Source organism: Hylobates moloch, unplaced genomic scaffold (assembly GCF_009828535.3).
Source record: "Hylobates moloch isolate HMO894 unplaced genomic scaffold, HMol_V3 SCAFFOLD_12, whole genome shotgun sequence".
NCBI lineage: Eukaryota > Metazoa > Chordata > Mammalia > Primates > Hylobatidae > Hylobates > Hylobates moloch.
Window position 1 is genome coordinate 32,035,204 of NW_026652287.1, and position 20,570 is coordinate 32,055,773.

General features: G+C 39.7%; 1 protein-coding gene across 5 annotated transcripts in view; it reads right to left on the reverse strand.

Moving 5' to 3' along the window:
* ANO4 (anoctamin 4) overlaps positions 1-20,570 on the reverse strand; it is a 399,084-nt gene that overhangs the window by 168,479 nt on the left and 210,035 nt on the right. For 4 of the 5 annotated variants that reach the window (XM_058425434.1, XM_058425435.1, XM_032168899.2 and 1 more), the window contains one exon: positions 18,571-18,729. In XM_058425434.1, coding sequence (XP_058281417.1) covers positions 18,571-18,729 — 159 coding nt within the window. Of the gene's footprint in view, positions 1-18,570; positions 18,730-20,570 lie in introns of those variants that run through there. The other variant, XM_058425436.1, reaches the window with a different exon arrangement.

Here is a 20,570-nt window from a genome sequence, read left to right on the forward strand (position 1 = left end):
AAATAATGTGATTAGTATGAACAGAGGTTGGTCTAATACCCATTGGGAGAGAGAATACTCCCTTTGTAGGTAATCCCAGTACTAAATCTCTCCTTAGAAGTAAGCAATGTCAGTTCTGATCTATAAAATTCCAAACGTCCCTTCACTTCTTACAGACCATCATAATGTTTTCTCTACTCCTTCTAGATGGTATATGAGATAAACTGAACTTGGGGACAACTTTATCATCACCGTATACTTTTTATTATCACAAAACATCAACCCACTGACAACCATTCACAGCTATGACCCAATCAGTAACCCATGAATTGCTATGCCCTTAGTACACTGCAGAGATTAACAGCCATGAAATAAGCAAGACCCAGAAAAGACAGAAGAATTGGGTGTCTTCTGCTAGTGAGGAAGCAATTTAACTTTGGAAATACTTTCGTTTTTTACTATTTGTCTTTTTATTTTTATTTTTTATTTTACTTTAAGTTCCAGGATGCATGTGCAGAATGTGCAGGTTTGTTATATAGGTATACATGTGCACTTGGGAAAGGTTATGACAGCCCTTCTAAGTCTGTTATATTTATCTCTTGGTGAAATGCTGATCAAAATTAGAGGATGCTACAAGGCACACAGCAATATAGTCTATCAAGTGTTTTTACCTAAAGGTTATACAAAACTGTCAAGAAATGGGGCTCCTAAGATTTCTAATAACAGAGAAATCTGATAGATTATACCTCAACTCATATTGCTTCCTCACTGGTATAATGCTGATATAACTACCCTCACCTACTTTATAGGGTGTGTGTGTGTGTGTGTGAATATGTATGTACATGTATATATAAAGTACATTTGAAAACATTTTCTGTGGGGGTCACTAGTGTGGCCCTGGCATGGGTTCTGTCCTTTGGGCACAGGGAAATCTGAGCTCCTTGGCCCACTAGGGTAGGCAGGAGCCATATGATGAGCTCTAGCCGTTGAGCTGTGAGCAGAGCCTTGAAGTCTGGTGTGTGATTTGCCTTTCCCTGCCCCAGAGGCAGGCGTCTGGATGCAGCTTCTGTTATCTGGGCCCCTGGTCACTGCAAAGAGCATTCCTCCTCCTCCACCTCTGCCATCCTGAGATCAAAAAGTAAACCCTGCTGCCTGAAGCCTCTGAGATGACAAAGCCTCGAGTGACAGGCAGAAGCTATATAAAGCTATGGAACTGGACGAAATCACAGGAAGATGGAGACACAGAAGAAAAGGGGACCCAGGATCAAGTCTTAAAAGACTAATATTTGAAGATCAAACAGAAGAGAAGGTGAGCAAAGGGGATTGAGAAAGAGCCAATGAAGAAGGAAGCAATCCAGGAAAGCATGAGATGTCACCAAAGCCAAGAGAAGCATGTTTTTCTCAAGGAGGGAATGACTCATCATGTGGAGGAAAGCTGCTGGTGAGGCCAGTAAGATAACAGAGATGGCATGACTGCTGGATATGATCACAGGCCACCTTTATAAAAGGGGTTTCTGTGAAATGGTGAGGGAGAAAGCCCACCACTTCTCAAACTGAGAAGTTTGAAAACAGAATGGCAGGTGAGGAGATGGAGACAGGACACTAGACAAATCTTTCAAGAAGTTTTCTGTGAAGTGTAGAAGAGAAATGGAGTGGTCATTAGAGGAGAGTATAGGGGTCAAGAGATTTTTCATCTTGTGAGTTACGGGAGCATGTTTGTAACAACGGAGTAGAGAGGAAAAATGATGATGCAGGAGAGAGAGAAGAAGACAATTACAGGAGCAAAGTCCTTGAGAAGGTGAGGTGAGAGGGGATTCAGCGAATAATAGGAGAGCTCCCACAACAGCACACACAGAGTGGTGGGAGGGAAGGTTGAGGGTGGGAAGTCACAGAAGATCCTGTCTGACCATTTTCATTTTCTATCAGAGTATAGGCAAGGTTATCAGCAGAACTGTGTGTGTGTGTGTGTGTGTGTGTGTGTGTGTGTGTGTGTGTGTGTAGGGGGGTTGAGGGGGATGAGGGTGCAGAGAAAACAGGTGAGAAGGTTGATTGGGGAGAGAGAGGAAAGTGTGAAGTAACAGTGGGCCAACTCCCCCACCTATTCAAGATCTTGGTCAAAATCACCTTCAGTGAGCCCCCACCCAACACCCTATTTAAAATGACTATCCTTTTACCCTTAGTGCTCTCATACCCACATTCTGCTCTGGTTTTTCTTATGCCATATTGTTTATCACCTTCTTTTTTGTTTGTTTGTTTTGAGACAGGTTCTCACTTGTTGCCCAGGCTGGATTGCAGTGGCGCAATCTCGGCTCACTGCAGCCTCAATATCCCAGGCTCAAGTAATCCTCTTGCCTCAGCCTCCCAAGTAGCTGGGACTACAGGCATGCACCAATACACCTGGCTAATTTTTTGTATTTTTTTGTAGAGACAAGGTTTCACCATGTTGTCCAGGCTAGTCTTCAACTTGGGACTCAAGCAATCCTTCTACCTTGGCCTCCCAAAGTGCTGGGATTACAAACATGAGCCACTGCACCTGGCCCTCCATTTATCACCTTCTAACATACTGTATTATTTACTTATTTATTATGTTTATTGTTCACGGTCTCCCTCACTAGAATATGAGTTTCACAAGGGTAGGGGCTCTCTGATTTGTTCACTGATGTATCCCAAGTGCCTTGAATTGTGCCAGGCACTATATGATTATTTAATGATTGAAATTTTAAAATTGAATCAATGAAAGAAAGAAGCAGAGAGAGAGAGAAAGGGTAAGAGAGGGAGGAAGGAAGTTACTTAATTTTTATAGAGAGGAAGAAAGCAAAAGTACCAGGCTCACTGAACATTCTCTGGTACCTGTGTGAGACTGTGGTCATGATGTAAAGTGAACCAGTCAGCATGTTTTTTCCAGCAACATTAAATCACTCAGGGGTGGGCACAAACAAGATGCAGTTTAACCAAGGTCGGGGCTTTGCCAGGCAAATAAGTCAAAGGAATAAAGGCGTGAGAGAATTCAGGTGCTTGTGAGTGGTCACGATGATGAACTATAGAATCAAAGCTAAGTAATGAGGGACATGAAATAATGATTAAAAGAAATGGTTGTGGCTGGGCATGATGGTTCACACCTGTAATTCTATCACTTTGGGAGGCTGAAGTGGGCAGATCACCTGAGGCCAGGGGTTTGAGACCAGCCTGGCCAACATGGTGAAACCCCAGCTCTACTAAAAAAAATACAAAAATTATGTCTTAGTTTATTTTGCGTTGCCACAACAGAATACCTGAGATGGGGTAATTTATGAAGAAAAGATTATCATTTAGTTCATGGTTCTGCAGGCTGGAAAGTACAGGAAAGTAGCCAGGCTTGGCGGTGTACACCTGTAATCCCAGCTACTCAGGAGGCTGAGGCATGAGAATCACCTGAACCTGGGAGGTGGAGTTTGCAGTGAGCTGAGATCGCGCCACTGCACTCCAGCCTGGGCAACAGAGCAGACTCTGTCTGAAGAAATAAAAATAATAAACAAAAAAATGGTTGGGATAATTCAATAGCAGGCTTATTATCACAGTCAATATACTCCCCAATGACATTTTTGGACAATTTAAACCCACTGGCCATAGTTTGGATATGGTTTGCTTGTCTCCACCAAAACTCATGTTGAAATGTCATCCCCAGTGTGGCGGTGTGGAGAGGTGGGGCTTTGTGAGAGGTGTTTGGATCATGAGGGTGCTGCCTTTGTGGGTGGCTTGGTGCTTGGTCTCACTCTGGCGAGACTGCATCTGTTCCTGCAGAAATGGATTAGTCCCACAAAAGTGGGTTGTTATGAAGCCAGGACACCTCCCAGGTTTTGCCTCTCTTCGCATGTGTCCACTTCCACTTTGACCTTCTGCCATGATGTGATGAAGCACAAAAGCCCACAACAGAAGCCGAGCAAGTGTTGGTGCTGTGCTTCCTGTACTTTCCAGCCTGCAGAACCATGAACTAAATGATAATATTTTCTTCATAAATTACCCCATCTCAGGTATTCTGTTGTGGCAACACAAAATAAACTAAGACATCATTCAAAGAAAGTTTCAGTTCCAAGTATTTAAGAGTTTATTTAGAACTCCCTTTCCCCAAAAGAAGTTAATTTTAAAAAGACATTAAGGTACAGCTTTGCTATGTACAAATGGGACAAAAGAAAAAAAGGAAATGTCAAACTAAAATTCAGTACTTAATTGATGGCTTAACTGTGTTCTGTCAACTAAGTAAAACATTATGTGACATAAGGAATCAAGATTAACAGTTTTTCACTCGACTGGAGTTTCTACAGATACCTGCAGTTGAGGGAGATCCCCTTGAACAATCAGAAGCAACAGCGAACAGCGAACGCCTCTAACAGGTTACCCTTTTATAACTATATGATGTTATCCACGAGTCACTGATAAAAGACTAGATTTCAAAAGATTCTCATTAGAGTCTGAGAAACTGAATCAAGGCAGCCTCAGATGAATGCCAAAGTGACTTACTGCTATACAATCCAAAAGAATATTCTGGCTGAAGAAAGGAACCTACAGACTGAGGAGGAAGAGAGTCCCCAAGAGGCCACATAATGCACTTCTGAAACTCTAATGGGCACAAGGTCTCACCACATGTACTTTTCTTTCCTGCCTGCTGGACTGCTAAGGTCAAGGAAAATCATGTGTAGTATAGTTTCATTTTTCTGCCTGCTCTACTCCTGGTTTTCTAGAAAACTCTTTTTAATTTCAACATGTGTAGAAAACAGAGAGAATGAAGAATGGAGCTGAAAAACAAAGTACTCTAGTGAGCAGTAACACCACCTTCTTGGAAGACCATCATGATCTTGGCTAAGTTTGCAGGTAATGGCTGGTACAGTTTGTTTAGTAAAATCCTTGGCCTGAAAGAAATTGGCATTGAGATGATTCTTATTTAAATGCAAGTACAGTGTGATGGATTTGGTTGTAAAGAGGCTAAATGATATTTGGTTGCAACATTTTGGAAAAAAATTACTATAAAATGCACATCTTTCTAGCTCTGTCATTAAGGTCTAGAACAATTGTATCTGATGTCAATTATGTTCATGGGAAATTGCTAAGTGAGCATATATAATGTGAAAGTCAAGATGACATGATGAGCCAGGCACTGTGGACTAGGGAGAAATCCGTGCAGTCCTCATGGGATTCACACTGTCTGGGAAGCAGAGGTGCATACAGAGGAGACCTGAGGCCTCAATCCAAAGTCTATCATGCCATTGCTTATGTTGTTTCCCATCTGGAATGCCATGCCCTTCTACTTTCCAACTTGGTGAATATCTAATCATCCTTTAAGTCCCAGGTCACCTCTCTTAACCTTCCTGAAATCTCTGCAGAGTGTGAAATTCCCCAGGGCTTCCACAGAACTTTTCAAACTGTATTCTATCCGTTTCACATCTGCCTTCATTGCTAGTTAGTGAGCTCCTCAAATACGCTGAGCATATCGTGGCAGCTTGTATTTTCCAAAGATGGCCCCAACATTACTATTCATCCTACACATCTTCTAGAACCTTATGACTCTCCATCAAGAGGTAGAATCTATGTCCCTTCCCCTCCATTCTGCCTTTCCCAGTGGAGTACAGCAGAATAAATGCTTCTAGGGCTAGGTCATAAAAGTTCACTTTTACCTTGTTTTCCTAGAACCCAGCCACGATGTCATGAGAAAGCCTAGGCAGCCTGTGAAGAGGCCCACAGCCCACAACCCTGGCTGAGCTTTCAGCTGACAGCCAGCCCCAACACTCCAGCCATGTGAGTCAGCCACCTTAAAAGGGGGGTCCTCCAGACACTAGTAGTGCTGCTCCAACTGATGTCCCATGGAGCAGACGGAAGCTGTCCCTACCAAGTCCTGCAAAATTGCAGATTTGAAAGCAAAAAGAATGACTATTATTTTAACATACAAGTTTTGGAGTTGTTTGTTATGCAACAATAGATAACTAGAACATTTATTTTTTTATTCTCCAGTGCCTGGCACAGTGCCCGGGACATAATAGAAGCTCAATACATGTGTGCATGAGGATTGACACTCTATGACTGCAGGGGCTGGACGCGACAAAGGGAACCTTCTTTAATTCCTCTGTGGGCAGTTATGGTGGAAGGAATTTTTAGCTTGTCTTTCCTTGTTTCTTTTCCCTCTGTTGTATCACAAACACAAGGACATTTCCATAGGCAGGCTTGTGGCTGCTGCTGACTATCCAATTAAATATTGGGTCTCAATGAATTCTGCTATGCTTTGAAAAAAGGCAGTTGCCTAACGTTAGCATCAGAACAAAGATGTGGGTTTCTGGGAGGAACTCTGACTGTGGGCGATTTACTCAGCCATGCCCATGTTAAAAAGCAGAAATAGCTGCTCCTCCGTCTCAAAGGCAGGTGTTAGATTTCAGACCTTACAACTTTTAAACCATCTGGGTATTACAGAGACGGGGCTAGCATAGCCTCAAATGAAGGGACAGGGGACAACCTGTTAGGAGGGCTGGTGGCTGCACTATATTGTTTGTTGTCACCTTAGCACCTCCTTCTGAGTCCTCTGCATTGCTGAGAAGCTGGGACCAGAACCTGGTTCTGGTTTCCCAGAATCCCCTTTTCCATAAAGTTCTGGGTTAAAGTGTACAATGATGGGTGCTCAGATGGAAAGTGGGAAAGGAGAGGCTGTTTCTCAGGCAGGTAGTTACAGGCAGATTTAAGGTTTGAAGCAGCGCCAGGTAAGTTTTGAGAATCACGTGCTACAGTCAGGCATTAGTGAGATCCCAGTGCCTTCCACGCCGGCACCTGAGACCTGCTGCTGTGGTGCTTCAGGCTGCAGTGATGGGAGGTGGATTCCCTGACCTTCATGCCAAACCTTTTAAGCGCTCTTACAGTGTTGTAAAATTCTTTATTGAACACTCCATTCCTGGAGGACACAGAGTGGCTTTCCTGCACAACCCCGAATGAAGGAGGGGCTAGGCAGTTATAAGTACTAGGGAAGAATTTTAAAGAAGAAACTTTGGGTTTCTGGGTAGGCAAAAGTGAAGAGGTAGCACCCAGAATGAGAGTTCAACTGATTAATGGAAAAGGACAAGTTAGGGAGGTGTTTGCAGCCAGGTCGGGCCTCTCCAAAATCCCAACACTGCTCATGCACTTGACTGTTTTCCCTGTTCCGTGCCCTGTGAGAGTTCATTTAGATGCAAACACCAGAGTCTACCTCTATCCCACAGCCAAATCCAGCTATTCCCCCTGTTACCATACCCCACCATTCAGTTACTCCACTTACTCTTCCTACACCCATGCCAGCCTGCATAGGGGTGCACAAAACAAAGGAAACCCAGCAGTGGGAAAATTCTGCAATGCTTTAGAGAGTTTGATTTAGAAATGCAAATTCCAATTTCTCTTTGTGCTTAGTTCACCCATTATCATAGAGATTTTTCTTGAACTCCTGAAATGAAATAGTGACTCTTTCCCAGTATTCCTGTATATTTCTCCACAATACCTATTACATCTGATATATTTATTTAATGCCTCCCTTCCTTCAATAGTAGTAGATATTCATCTGACATTTGATGAATGAATGAATGAATTACTTCATCTGGAAATGGAGTTATTAGATACTACAGACTGCTCTTAAAATATGCCTATGACACAATAGGAAGTGAGCTAAGCCAGGGCCCTCGCCTCAAGAGGCAGTGCTGCATCATCACTTTTGCAACTAAGGTATGTCAAGTTAAATTAATAATACTCAGCTTACACTTCATGTTTTTCAACTTTTTCACTTGTAAGGGTTACAAGCAGGAGATTGTAAATGGATTTACAGTTCTCCAGGCTGCTTCAAAGCTTTTAAATCTCTCCATGCCATTAATGAATAATTAGTGTCATATTCATGATATATACTTTGCATAATTTTCAGCAATTTATCATAACATAGCAAAAACAGCAGGAGCAAAAATATCACAAAGAAAGGACTTCAGTTCCTTTCATAAATATAATACAATGCCCACATTTGGCACATAATGATGATAATGCAAAACGTGCTTTATATCAGAGAAGTTAAATTTAGACTGCTGAGAAAATCTTTTAGATTAAGCAAGTTTCTTTTTGTGGGATGACAATAGTTCATAAAATGACTTTAGTTTTTCAGCTGTGCCTTGTATAATGGGTATTTTTTTCCCTTAAAGTTGGTCTGTCTTGACTGAAGTAATATACGTGAGTCATATGAAATACATGTTGATTTGGAATAATCCTTTGAGTAAATCAAGATAACTTTGTACTGGTCATCTTGACCTGGTAACAGAAATGTTTTGATTAAACTTTGTCTACCCAAATAAGCAAAAGCAGTTGAGGTGATAACGAGGCCCGCAGATCTTTAAATCGGTCTCAGAAATTAGAGTAAGACTAAGGGAGGGAGGGAAAGGAGGGAGAGCACCTTCTCTCAAACCATCATCAATTTGATAAAACTGCCCTAACAAGATGAACCAGTAAGAATACAGCCCTGATTCTATAGACTGATATGGAGCAGTGGTAGGTGGACTGAGTCCTGGTGATGAGGTGGGACTTATCGTTATATCTCTTGCCTTCTACCAGGTCCCTTCAGCTTTCCCTAGACACACAAGGACTCTCAGTCCAAGAGGTGACAGGGTTGAATGCTTGAGCTTCAGGAACAGGATGACCAGTGGTTGAAATCACTCCCTTCTTTATCAATACCATCAATACCAACAACAGCCATGCATTAAAGCTGTCAATATGTCCAGACTCTTTCCTAAGCATATTGTAATTTATTAACTCATTTTATCCTCATAATAGCCCTTGAGATAGGAATTATCTGGCACTTAACAAACAAAGAAACTAAGGCACAGAGAGATTAAAAGCTTTACCCAGTTATTCACTTAGTAAGTAGTGAAGTAGTAAGCAGATCTAAATCCCAGCTGTCTGGCTTGAGAGCCAGTCTTCACATACTCTATTCTTCCCCTCAAATACATAGGCCTCTTTTCTGATTCAAGAGTCTGATGTTAAGAGTGCTGAAATAAGTTGGTCGAACATGGATAAAAGAATGGAAGCGCTACCCCCTGGACACTACAACAAACCATATAATGTTGGATCAAGGGTCAAACCCAGGGATTCTCAGCTAGGGATGACTCCTCCCTCCCCCAACAGCAGGACACGTGGCAATGCTTGGAGATATATTTGGTTGTCATTACTTGAAGGAGGTGCTACTGGCATCTAGTGAGTAAAGGCTAGAGATGCTGCCAAATATCCTGTAAAGCACAGAATAGCCCTCTACAACAAAGAATTATCCAGCCCTAAATGTCAATAGGGTCAATGTTGAAAAACTCTGGAGATGAATTGACTGTTGTTACACAGACTCAGTTGTAAAAATCAGCTATCCACAATCTTTTGTAGCAAACTCAGGATTCCACAAGCTAAGCACTGTAATAAGTCTTTGGAATGTAAAAACCAGTAAGACAAAGTCTCTCTCTCAAAAAAGAAGAGACATGTGTCCATGTGTTCTCATCGTTCAGCTCCCATTTATAAGTAAAAACATGCAGTATTTGGTTTTCTGTTCCTGCATTAGTTTGCTAAGGATAATGGCCTCCAGCTCCATCCATGTCCCTACAAAGAACATGATCTTGTTCTTTTTTATAGCTGCATAGTATTCTATGATGTGTAAGTACCACATTTTCTTTATCCAACTTGCCATTGATGAGCATTTAGGTGGATTACATGTCTTTGCTATTGTGAACAGTGCTGCAGTGAACATACATGTGTATGTGTCTATATGGTAGAATGACTTATATTTCTTTGGGTAAATAGACGGTAATGGGATTGCTGGGTTGAATGGTAGTTCTGTTTTTAGCTCTTTGAAGAATCTCCACACTGCTTTCCACAATGATTGAACTAATTGACACTCCCACCAGCAGTGTCTAAACATTCCCTTTTCTCCACGACTTCGCCTACATCTGTTATTTTTTGCCTTTTTAGTATTAATAATAGCCATTCTGACTGCTGTGAGATGGTATCTCATTGTGGTTTTAATTTACATTTCTCTAATGATTAGTGATATTGAGCTTTTAATATGCTTGTTGGCCACATGTATGTCTTCCCTCAAAGTGATTACACTAGCAACATGGAATCTTTACCTTTTAGAAATAGCATCCTAAAATTAGAAGAACAATTTGACAAATTAAAACAGAAGAAATTCCAGTGTGTACTTGTTCTCTCTTCACTTGGTCAAGGACCCCCATGAATTTCATGTTTGCTGTTATCTCAAAAAGGGCTGTCTGAATACCACAGATTTGGCAGCATCTCTATTACTAAAATATCAGTGATAATGTATGCTGATGGTGCCCAGAATGACCCTCAGCCAAATGGGCAGTGCCTACCTCTCACCACCTTCACAGACCTCAGTCAATGACTGACTGATGTGGGGACCTGTGTCTGAAAAGTAGACCAGCTCTGTGCTGCACCTGCTGATTACTGAGTTCCCCTGTGGGATCGGGCTGAAGGTAGTGTCCAGCTGAGGCCATGCTTTTGGCTTAGCTGTTCTCTTCTGCTCCTCTCACTCCCCTTTCTCCTGAGACTGCCCCACCCATCAACAACTTGAGGAATAATTCTCACCTCAAGTTCTGCTTATGCTTTGGAAATCCAGCCTAAGACTCAAGTTAACAGAAAAGCCACCACAAGTGTGGACTGACATTGGTAGCTCCTGAAAGACACTCAAGCAATCTCCAGGGCTCTGAGGTTCAGAAGAAAATCTGCTTCCTTCCTTCTTTGTTTATGACTGTCCTAAATTCTCCTTTCTCGTCACCTTAACTTGAGACCCTTGGTAATACAAGTGTGTGACATATAAGAAGACTGCGTGGAGTAAAGTGGAGATTATTGGGTGGAGAAAAGTCTGATTTTCTTTTTTTTTTTTTTTTTTCAGACCAGAAAGCCCTAGAGGACAGAAATCTGGGTAGTGCACATAGTCCTGACACTCTTTTATTTGAGACACTCATCATCATGTTTTCCACTGTGAAGGAAGGGAGGATGTTGTCATTCTTGTATCCTCGGAGTGCTGGATGCTGAGAGAGCATCTACAGCAACAAGCTGGATGTGGCTGCAGTATATAAATGGGGATGAAATTAGGGTAATTTGGGCAGGAAGCCTACAAGGGCAGAAAGCCATCTGCATGAGATTAGCTCTTTAAATGGGGAAATCTTTGTGAAGATTTCCTTTGAATGGGGGTAAAGAAACACTGGGATGGACAATCAAATACAGTTTTTGTTGTTGTTGTTATTGTTGTTGTTTAGCTCTGAATTGATCTATAACTTTATACCCAGATGAATCTAAAACCAAATCCTCTCCAAGCAGATAAACGTCTGAACTTTGATCATGCTAAACTTGTTACCAAATGTATTCCGAGTTCGTCCAAGAGCATTAAATTATAAATCTCATCAATGCATACACAGTAACAATATATGACCCACTGATGTTGCTATTCCTAATGGTTGCATTATAAAGAATTTGTAAACTGTATGAAAATTTTTCTTAGTTTACCTAGAACACTATTCTAAAATAAAAGTGTTAATACATTGTATTTAGCTGTTATGATAACAGTAATGATAATAATGTAGTTTACTAAATGCTTACCATGTAAAAGGCACAGAGATAAGTACACAATATAAATGATCTCATTTAATTAAAATAACCCATGAGATAAATCCCATTATTAGCCTCATTTTGCAGATAAGTTAACTTTTACAAGGGCACACAGCTTGTAATGATAGAACCAAATGAACACTCAGAATGTGTGATCCCAGACTTTTAATCACTGTATTAATTATCTATTGCTGCATAATAAATTACTATAGGCTTGGAGGCTTACAACTACACATATTAATTATCTCACAGTTTCTAGAGGGTGGAAGTCAGGCACAGCTGAGCTGGGTTCTCTGCTTTAGGGTCTCACCAGGCTATGATGTAGGTCTTGCCTGGGGCTGTAGTCTCATCAGTGGATCAACTGAAGAAAGACCTGCTTCCAGGATTCCCAGTTATTGGCAGAATTCATCTCCTTGTGGTTGTAGGACTAAGATCCCTGCTTGTTGCTGGATGTCAGCTGGATGCCAGCTCCTAGAGGCCACCCCACCTTTCTTTGCTACATGGCCCTCTTCATAGGCTGTCTCACAATATGGTAGCTTACTTCTTCAAAGCCAGCAAGGAGGGTCTCTCTAACGCCAGTCTGCTGAGATGAGATCTTATATACCATAAGATAATCACAGGAGTGACATCCCATTAAATTTGTTATATTCTATGATAGCAAAGGCTGTATTCTATTGGTTAAATATAAGCCACAGGTCCCACCTGAACTCAAGGGGAAGGGAAGGTGTGAAAAGGAAGCAGGCATCACAGACCTTAGAGTCTGTCCACCATAAGGACTAGCCAAGTAACACAGAATGCTATCATTCTCGGGCCACCTTTACAACTTTTGTCAAATTTGTAATATCATCTACAATATCTTAATTTTGTGTATTTCTTTAAATAACTCACTTTTTTAAATAATCATTTTACAAAAAGCTTTTATATCAGTCATAAATGGAAAACAAATATCGCTTGCCATAAATAGAAGGTAGCTGAACAAATACACTGGAAGTAAAAGAATAATATGAAATTTAAAAGTAAATATTAGGAAAAACAAAGATTGGCACTACTATGTATTTTTGCGTATATAGGCCCACTTAATCTTCATCATTTACAATAAATGATATCTCCTTCAGGATTAAAAATGGAAACAGAGATCCATAAAAATCCGATAAATTGCCCATGACCACTCAGCTTGTAGGTGGTTATGTATCAAGATTCAAGTCTATGGCTACTAGAGGCCAAAGTGCATAAGAACCACAGTCTGGGCAGCACCCAACTTCATTATTCATCCAAATTTTCCTTGTTCCTTTACCTTTTCCTTTTCATAACACTATTTGTCTTAGCCTATCTCCTAACTCCTTTTTTTTTTTTTTTTGAGACAAAGTCTTGCTCTGTCACCCAGGCTGCAGTGCAGTGGCACGATCTCGGCTCAGCCTCCCGAGTAGCTGGGATTACAGGTGCCTGTCACCACACCCAGCTAATTTTTTTTTTTTTTTTTTTTTTTTAGTAGAGACAGGGTTTCACTGTGTTAGACAGGATGGTCTCAATCTCCTGACCTCGTGATCCACCCGCCTTGGCCTCCTAAAGTGCTGGGAATACAGGCATGAGCCACCATGCCCAGCCTCTCCTAACCTCTTCAACCCTGAAATTCACCTTTAGATACCAGAAATCAGCACAATATAAGGGCAAAGAGCAATGCTTAGGTTTCAGTACTGGCTTTATCTCCTACTACTACGTTGTCTGGGGCAAGTTACCAATGGTCTCATCTGTTAAATGGAAATTATAATAGTAAGTGATTAATAAATGTGAGCATAAAAATATTGATAATGTAATTTGTATCATATTACAGAGAAGTATCCAAGATATTCAACCTCGACTGTGCACCCACATGTGCTCACGCATGTGTGTGTGTTTACTGTAGTTGGATTTTTCACTCCTTCTGAGAGATGAGTGCAAACAGAAACAAACTACTTCCACAAATTGTATTGTTTGTGCATTTCAGTTTTTAAAGCGTACTACATTTTTTCTCTTTTGGAGGCAATGTATTTGAGTGGGACTGAGCAGGTATGCGGTCTTGGAAGCAAAGTGAAGGGTTGATCTTACCAAGGAGTATGGACAGGACACCCTTAGCACTAGGGAAAGGTGGCATTTATGGGCACAGATGCAGATAGGTGAGTCCGTGCAATGGGAGATATTTGTGGTCATTCTTTTCTTATTGCTTCAAGGACATTTCTCTAAAAATTCTTCTTTCACTCTTCCCCAACATCAATTTTCCATCTCAAATATATAGTTTGTATTAGCATGAAAACATGTATTTATTTGTCCCACCTAAAATAGAAATAACTCTTTATTGACCAAACTTCATACTCCAGTTTGATCATTCTATTTCTCTCCATTCCTTTACAGTGAAACATATTGAAAGAACTATTTGTATTTGTTGTCTCTGTATTTTCTCTTCCCATTCTTTCTTGAAGACACTTTAATGAGGCTTTCACCCCTGACTTCTCCACGGAAACTTCTCTTGCCCAGACCACCCAAACCTGCCATATTGCTAAATCCAATGATTAACTTTCAGCCTTGATCATACACACCCCAACAGCAGCATTTGACACAGTTGATTCCTCCATCTCTCCTGAACCACACTCTCTAGATTTTCGTTCTAGCTCCTTCGTGACTCCTTCTTAGTCTCTTCTGCTGCCCCCTTTTTATCATCCAAATTGTAACACTAGTGTTCCCCATGGCTCAATCCTTGGACCTCTTCTCAATTTTATTTGCAGTTACTCCTTTGGAGATCTCATTCAAATGTATATCTCTAGCCCAGATCTCTCCTTGAATCCCAGACTCTTCTATCTTACCCAACATCTTCATTGGGATATCTCAATCTTAACAAGTCTACAATTTGACCTACTCTTTTCTACATCCCTGTAAGTGGCAACTGCCTTCTCCCAACTGCTTAGATAAATACCATGTGTCAGACAAATAGTCTGTGACTCTTCTTTTTTACACTGCCCATTCAATCTGTCTGCAATTCCCATCAGTGCTACTTTCTACTCTTCTCATCTTCCTGTCTTCTATGTGCTTGACCAAGCTACCATCATCTCTTTCCTGGATTCTTGCAACGAATCTCCTAATTATTCTCCCTGCTTCTGCCCTTGCCACCTCCACCCCTCACAGTCTAATCTTACCAGGCAACCCGAATGCCCTTAATAAAACAGAAAACAGATCTTATATTTCTGCTCAAATCTCTCCGGTGGCTTCCTATATCTCTCAGAGAAAAGCTAACATCGCCCAGTGATCATTAAGGCTTCCACTGCCTTGTTGGTGTAATTTCTCACTATTCTTCACCTTGCTCAGTGAACTCCAGTCATACTGGCATCCTCATTGTTCCATGAACACACCAGGCATGCTCCATCCTGTGGAGCTGTTCTCTTTGCACTTGCTGTTCTCTTTCTGTGGAAAAGAGGCCCAATTTTGCTGACTTTTATAAAATTGCAAGCCCCTCCCAACACTTCCTGCTTTACTTTTTTCTCTTTAGCACTTACTGATATTTGTATATGTTGTACATATTTTTTGTTTAAGTTCCAACAAAGCAGGAATTATTTTCTGTTTTATTTGTTGGTGCTGAGATCCTAGTCCTTAAAGCAATGCCTGGCATAGAGTGAGTGTGCAATAAATATTTCTTGAATGAAATAACCATCATCAAGATGATATGATTTACCTAATTATATTAGTTTTGTAAGGACTGTAATGATAAAGGTCTTCCCCAATGTTTCCCATGATTCTGAAGCAGGAGGGTGCTCTGTTAATATAATTGCTACTCACACATTCCAAATAATTCAAAGTTAACTCATCCTCTTACTAGTTATACAAAAGAAAAGATAAATGTCTTATTGAGGACAACGATTTCAAAATAGGTACCCAAAGATCGATAATGGACATAGAATTAAAAATGAAAAAAATCAGAAATAGAAAATGTTAATTAGTAAATATGAGCTTACCTTTAGGAAGGGAATCACTTTAAGTGGATAGATACTAAGAAGTAAATCACCTGGACTTCAGTGATATTTTGTTTGGGAACTTTGTTGTGAATTGCTTTCTCTGGGCTATTATGAAAGTTGAATTGCAGAATATTAAAGACCCAGGGTACCAAAGCAAGCACTTATGTGTTGACTAACCAGCCTGGAGCAAAGATTTTAAGAAAGATTAAACTTTACTATGTCCTCACTTTTATCATGAATTAAAGATTATACTAGTTGTGTTTCTTGACATTCAGTGTTAAAGAGATAAGGATGTTAAACTGAACTAGAAAGCCTGTCTTTGTCTATTCAGAAACATAAGCCTCTGTCTGTGAAACATGTTTTTCATAATTGTTGGACATCATGACAACAGCTAATTAAGAAGATACTAATAATTCATAAAATGTACATAGTGTCAAACGTTTCAGATATACAAGGGTCCCTGGGGTGCTTCTTCTTTTCCACCCTGAACTAAGTTCTTCATTTTATGTCCTATAAAAGGTTGAATTAAGTCCAGGAAGCTGAAATCGCCCTTAAAATTGTCTTTCTGCTGTAGCTGTTTATAAAAAACTTGATTTAAATAAAAGTACTTCCAATGGTTTCTAAATTTAATAACACAATGTAGATACTTCATATAAAAATTCTGCCACTTATTATGAGAATAAAGGATGAAGGTTTGTTTATTGTTCAGCCAAGGGATATTTTCTTTTAATTATTTATGGCAGGGAAAAATTAATCTTTATATAAGAGAACTTGCAAAGGCCCTTTTCTTGCTGAGCTGACTAAGGCTATGAAGATGCAATGCAGAGCTGGGAGGCTGCGTTAGAGAGAAATTGCACCACTTATGCAAAATCAGGGCAAGACTGGAGTCAGGCAGTGGGAGAGGTCACTTGTGAAGAAGGTTCCAGAAAGGGGAAGACCTAGCTGTTTGTAGTGTCTAAAGATTGTGGAGGAAAGGAGAAATATGGAAAGTGATGCCCAGAGAAGAACTTTTGGGGGAAAGTGGGGAGGGGGGAAATGCTTAGATAAGTTTTTATGATGTTTTGCCATATAGTGATAATTCCCTTTTTCCAACTGCTATTTTTTCCAGTACACATTAGAATAAATACCTGTTAAAAAATTTTTTAAAATTCTAACAAAATTATCTTGTATATAGACAAAATCATAAAGCAGTCCATTCTTCACAGCATGCTCCACACTGTACTGTGCAGCACAACTGTACAGCAGGCAGAATGATCCTCCTCAAATTCTGATAGCTGAACACTGCACTACAGGTGATGCTTTAGGATACACAACAGGACATTTTCCATCACTTTAATGTGCACTATTTGGAAAAGCATTAGGCTTTTTGAGTTCTAACGAATAAATCAGGAAATAACATTGAAAAGATCTATACAGAAGAAGCCCTAGGCCTGTAGAGAATACTTATGAAGCTTAAAATATAAATCTTGCATTAATTGAACAAAGCTATCTAGTTTTGATGGGAATCAGAATTTTGACAGAGTCAGAATGGGTCAGAGGGAGGACTTCCATTATTTTAGATTAAGTAGCAATTCAGGTCTTTTATTTCTTCATATAAAAATTCTGCCACTTAGGAATGAGAATAAAAGAAGAAGGCATGATTAAGGAGAAAAATATGAATGTGCTATTAATGTTAAGAAAAAAATGCAATTGTCTTACTGAGACAATTTAGAACTTAAAGAGTAAGATTTATCAACTATACGCTCAGTTTGTATAGGAAAGATTTTCTGGAACTCCACAAAGGTGGAAGAAACAACATTTTAAATTCTGTTTGTTGTGCCAGGGAAGCTCTAATTAAGATGGTCTTTGAGAAAGCTGGTTCTTCTTTCCTGAGAATAAGAACCTGTTTCCTTACAGCCACATTCATCTCACCATTTTTCCAATTCTCTTGGAGACATTCCAGAAAAATGCTGCTTCCGTGTTATAAACGTTCAAGAGCTGAGGTCAGCCTAACAGATCTGAAAAAAATCCCATTTATCTGAAGTGTCCCAAGATCAGATAACAAGTATATGCATATTATGCTTCTAATATTTGATACCTTGGCACAACTCGCAGGTTGTACGAACTGCAACTGTATCATACAAAGAAAAACCTGGATGTCTGACTTCAAAGATCTATCCCCTCAGCCTTGAGGAGCAGAATCAGAAGTAAACATCTTAAATTACCAATATGTTGTTCTTATGGACTACGAAAAGCTCCAGACGCTTTGCACAATGTTTAGGGAGAAGCCGAGAAGAGTTACATAATTCAGTTAACGGGCCAAGTTCTACAAATGTGCACAGTATTCCTGGGAACACCACAAGCCCATCATGGATTACTGTCAGAGGCCTGGCTGGCCTCTTGTACATTCCTTACTTAGTTCTTCCTTGAAGCTCCCCATGCAGAGAAGGAGGGAAGGGGAAGAACCAAACACTGGTAAGGTCATTCTTGAGCTTGGGGACCTGAAAAAAATAGCCTGAATGTCTCTTAAAACTGGAATCATTTTTGTAAGTTCCAGCTGCTTTTGGCCAAATCGGCCAGGCAGTCTCCTCTGGTGTACAAGGATGCCCAAGCGCATGATATTTCCTGAAATGTAAAAAGAGCCTCTACAGAAAGTGACTGCATTTCACTCAAAGTTTTCTTTAATCCATGAGAATAGAACCCTCCATTTACATATACAGAGAAATGGCAGACGTAGGAAGTTAGATAAAGAATCACTTTGAAACAATCCATTTAATTGGAATAGAATATTTTGATTTTCATGGAATCATTTGGCGTTAAAATTATCTCAAAAGCAAACTGTGCTGTCAAAGTCTAAATACTGGAACATTCATCAAACTCTGAAGACTGAAAAACTCTGACCAAATGAAATGTTTGGTTAACATTAAGACTACTTGCTTATTTCTTATTGCCTCTTAATATGAATAGATATGTAGATATTTTTTTCTCGTCTAAGCAAACTATTTACCTCTTTCTCCATTTGCAATCCTTCTGCTCTAATATTTCTTTCAAATACTTCTCTCTTTTCAGTCTGGGGGTTGGATTTTCTGTACACAAGGATGTAGTCAATTCGACACTTTCCATCTCTAAAGTAAAGTCCATTTGATTTGTTTCTTTCTGGCACTGTCTGCACACAAAGAGAAAGGGACCAGTTTAAGTCATTCATCAAACTGAGGTTCAAGTGAGTAATGTTAAAGAACAATTAAAACTAAATAATTTTTTTCAGTTCGGGCACGGTGGCTCACGCCTGTAATCCCAGCACTTTGGGAGGCCGAGGCGGGCAGATCACGAGGTCAGGAGTTCAAGACCAGCCTGGCCAATATGGTGAAACCCTGTCTCTACTAAAAATACAAAAATTAGCTGGGCATGGTGGAGTGTGTCTGTAGTTTCAGCTACTCTGGAGGCTGAGGCAGGGGAATTGCTTGAACCTGGGAGGTGGAGGTTGCAGTGAGCCAAGATCGCACCACTGCACTCCAGCCTGGGCGACAGAGTAAGACTCCATCTCACCATCATCATCATCATCATCATCGTAATTTTATTTCATTGTGTTCAATTACATATTCATTAGTGAAAAATGTAATCAAGAGGAAACAAAATAAAAATTGGAAGAAGCATTGAGTTAAGCGGGCAAAACGTAAAACACCCAAAAATACCATGTGTAGCCAAGGATGTGATGCAACTAAGGATTTTCATATTCTGCAGGTGAGATGAGAGTGAAAATTGATATGCTCACTCTGGAAAACACATTAACATTATCTTGCAAAACTGAATATCTGCATAACACGTAAGCCTAGAGAAAAAATTCTTGATAAGGCAAGTAGGAGACATGTATATGAATATTCATAGCAAAATTATTTATAATAGTAGAAAAATGTTTAAAGTTGGAGTCAACTCAAATGTCCATGAACAGACAATAAATAAATTATAGAAAGTTCATTCACTGGAATATTATACAGCAGTGAAAATGAATAAACTATAGTTGCATCTAACAATAAAAATGAATCTTTAAAACAACACTGATTAAAGAAAGCAAGTCTCAGAAGACTTCATACCACATGATACCATTTTTTACAAAGCATAAAATAAAGTAAATCCACATATAAGCTGTTAAGACTACAAATCTGTGTGGTAAAACTGTCTTTAGAGCAAGAGAATAAAACACAATAAAATTTAGAAAGATGATACCTCTGGTAGGGTAGAGGTATGGGGTTGAAAGTAGCTTCAGTGGTTTTAGGAATATTCTAGTTCAGTGTTTCTCATTTTTTTTTTACCCACAACAAGAAAAACATTTTATCTTTGTGTGCATATATGTAAACATACATATACAAAATATGAGACAAGTTTCACAAAACAATTGTTTACCCTTTCTATTTTCATACACTCTAATATTAATTTTCCAGTCCATTAAAAAACAACTGGAGTTAGTAATCTACAATTAGGTTGTCACTATAATTTGAAAAATAGCATTCTAGTTCATAAATCAGATGGCAGTTCCAGATGTTCATTTTATTATTATACTTTGTAACTTACATAGAAGTTACAAATATTATTTTGCAGAAATATTAAAAAGTAAGGAACAAAAGGAGTGGATTGAATTTTCATCCAGGCTCTTCAGGCTTGCTGTACAACATTGAAAGAGACCATCAAGTATGGGCTCATTGGGCTGGAGACAAATTTCTCAGCCTAATAGATTTCAAAATTGTGTCTATAAACCCAGCCAAGTGGATGGATGGATTCTATCTTTTCCAATGGTAGTATGAAGAAGGCAAACACGCCAGACCTAAAGGGCCATTGCTAGAAACCACATTCTTGCACAAACCTTAATAAAAAAAAATCTCAGCTTGGGAAATGGAATGACCATGTACCATGTCTTGATGTAGACATTTTCAATTGATGACCAGTCCTCACTGACTATGTTTTGGCTTTTACATTAAGAGACACTCAGGAGTCTACCCAAATAAGCACTTT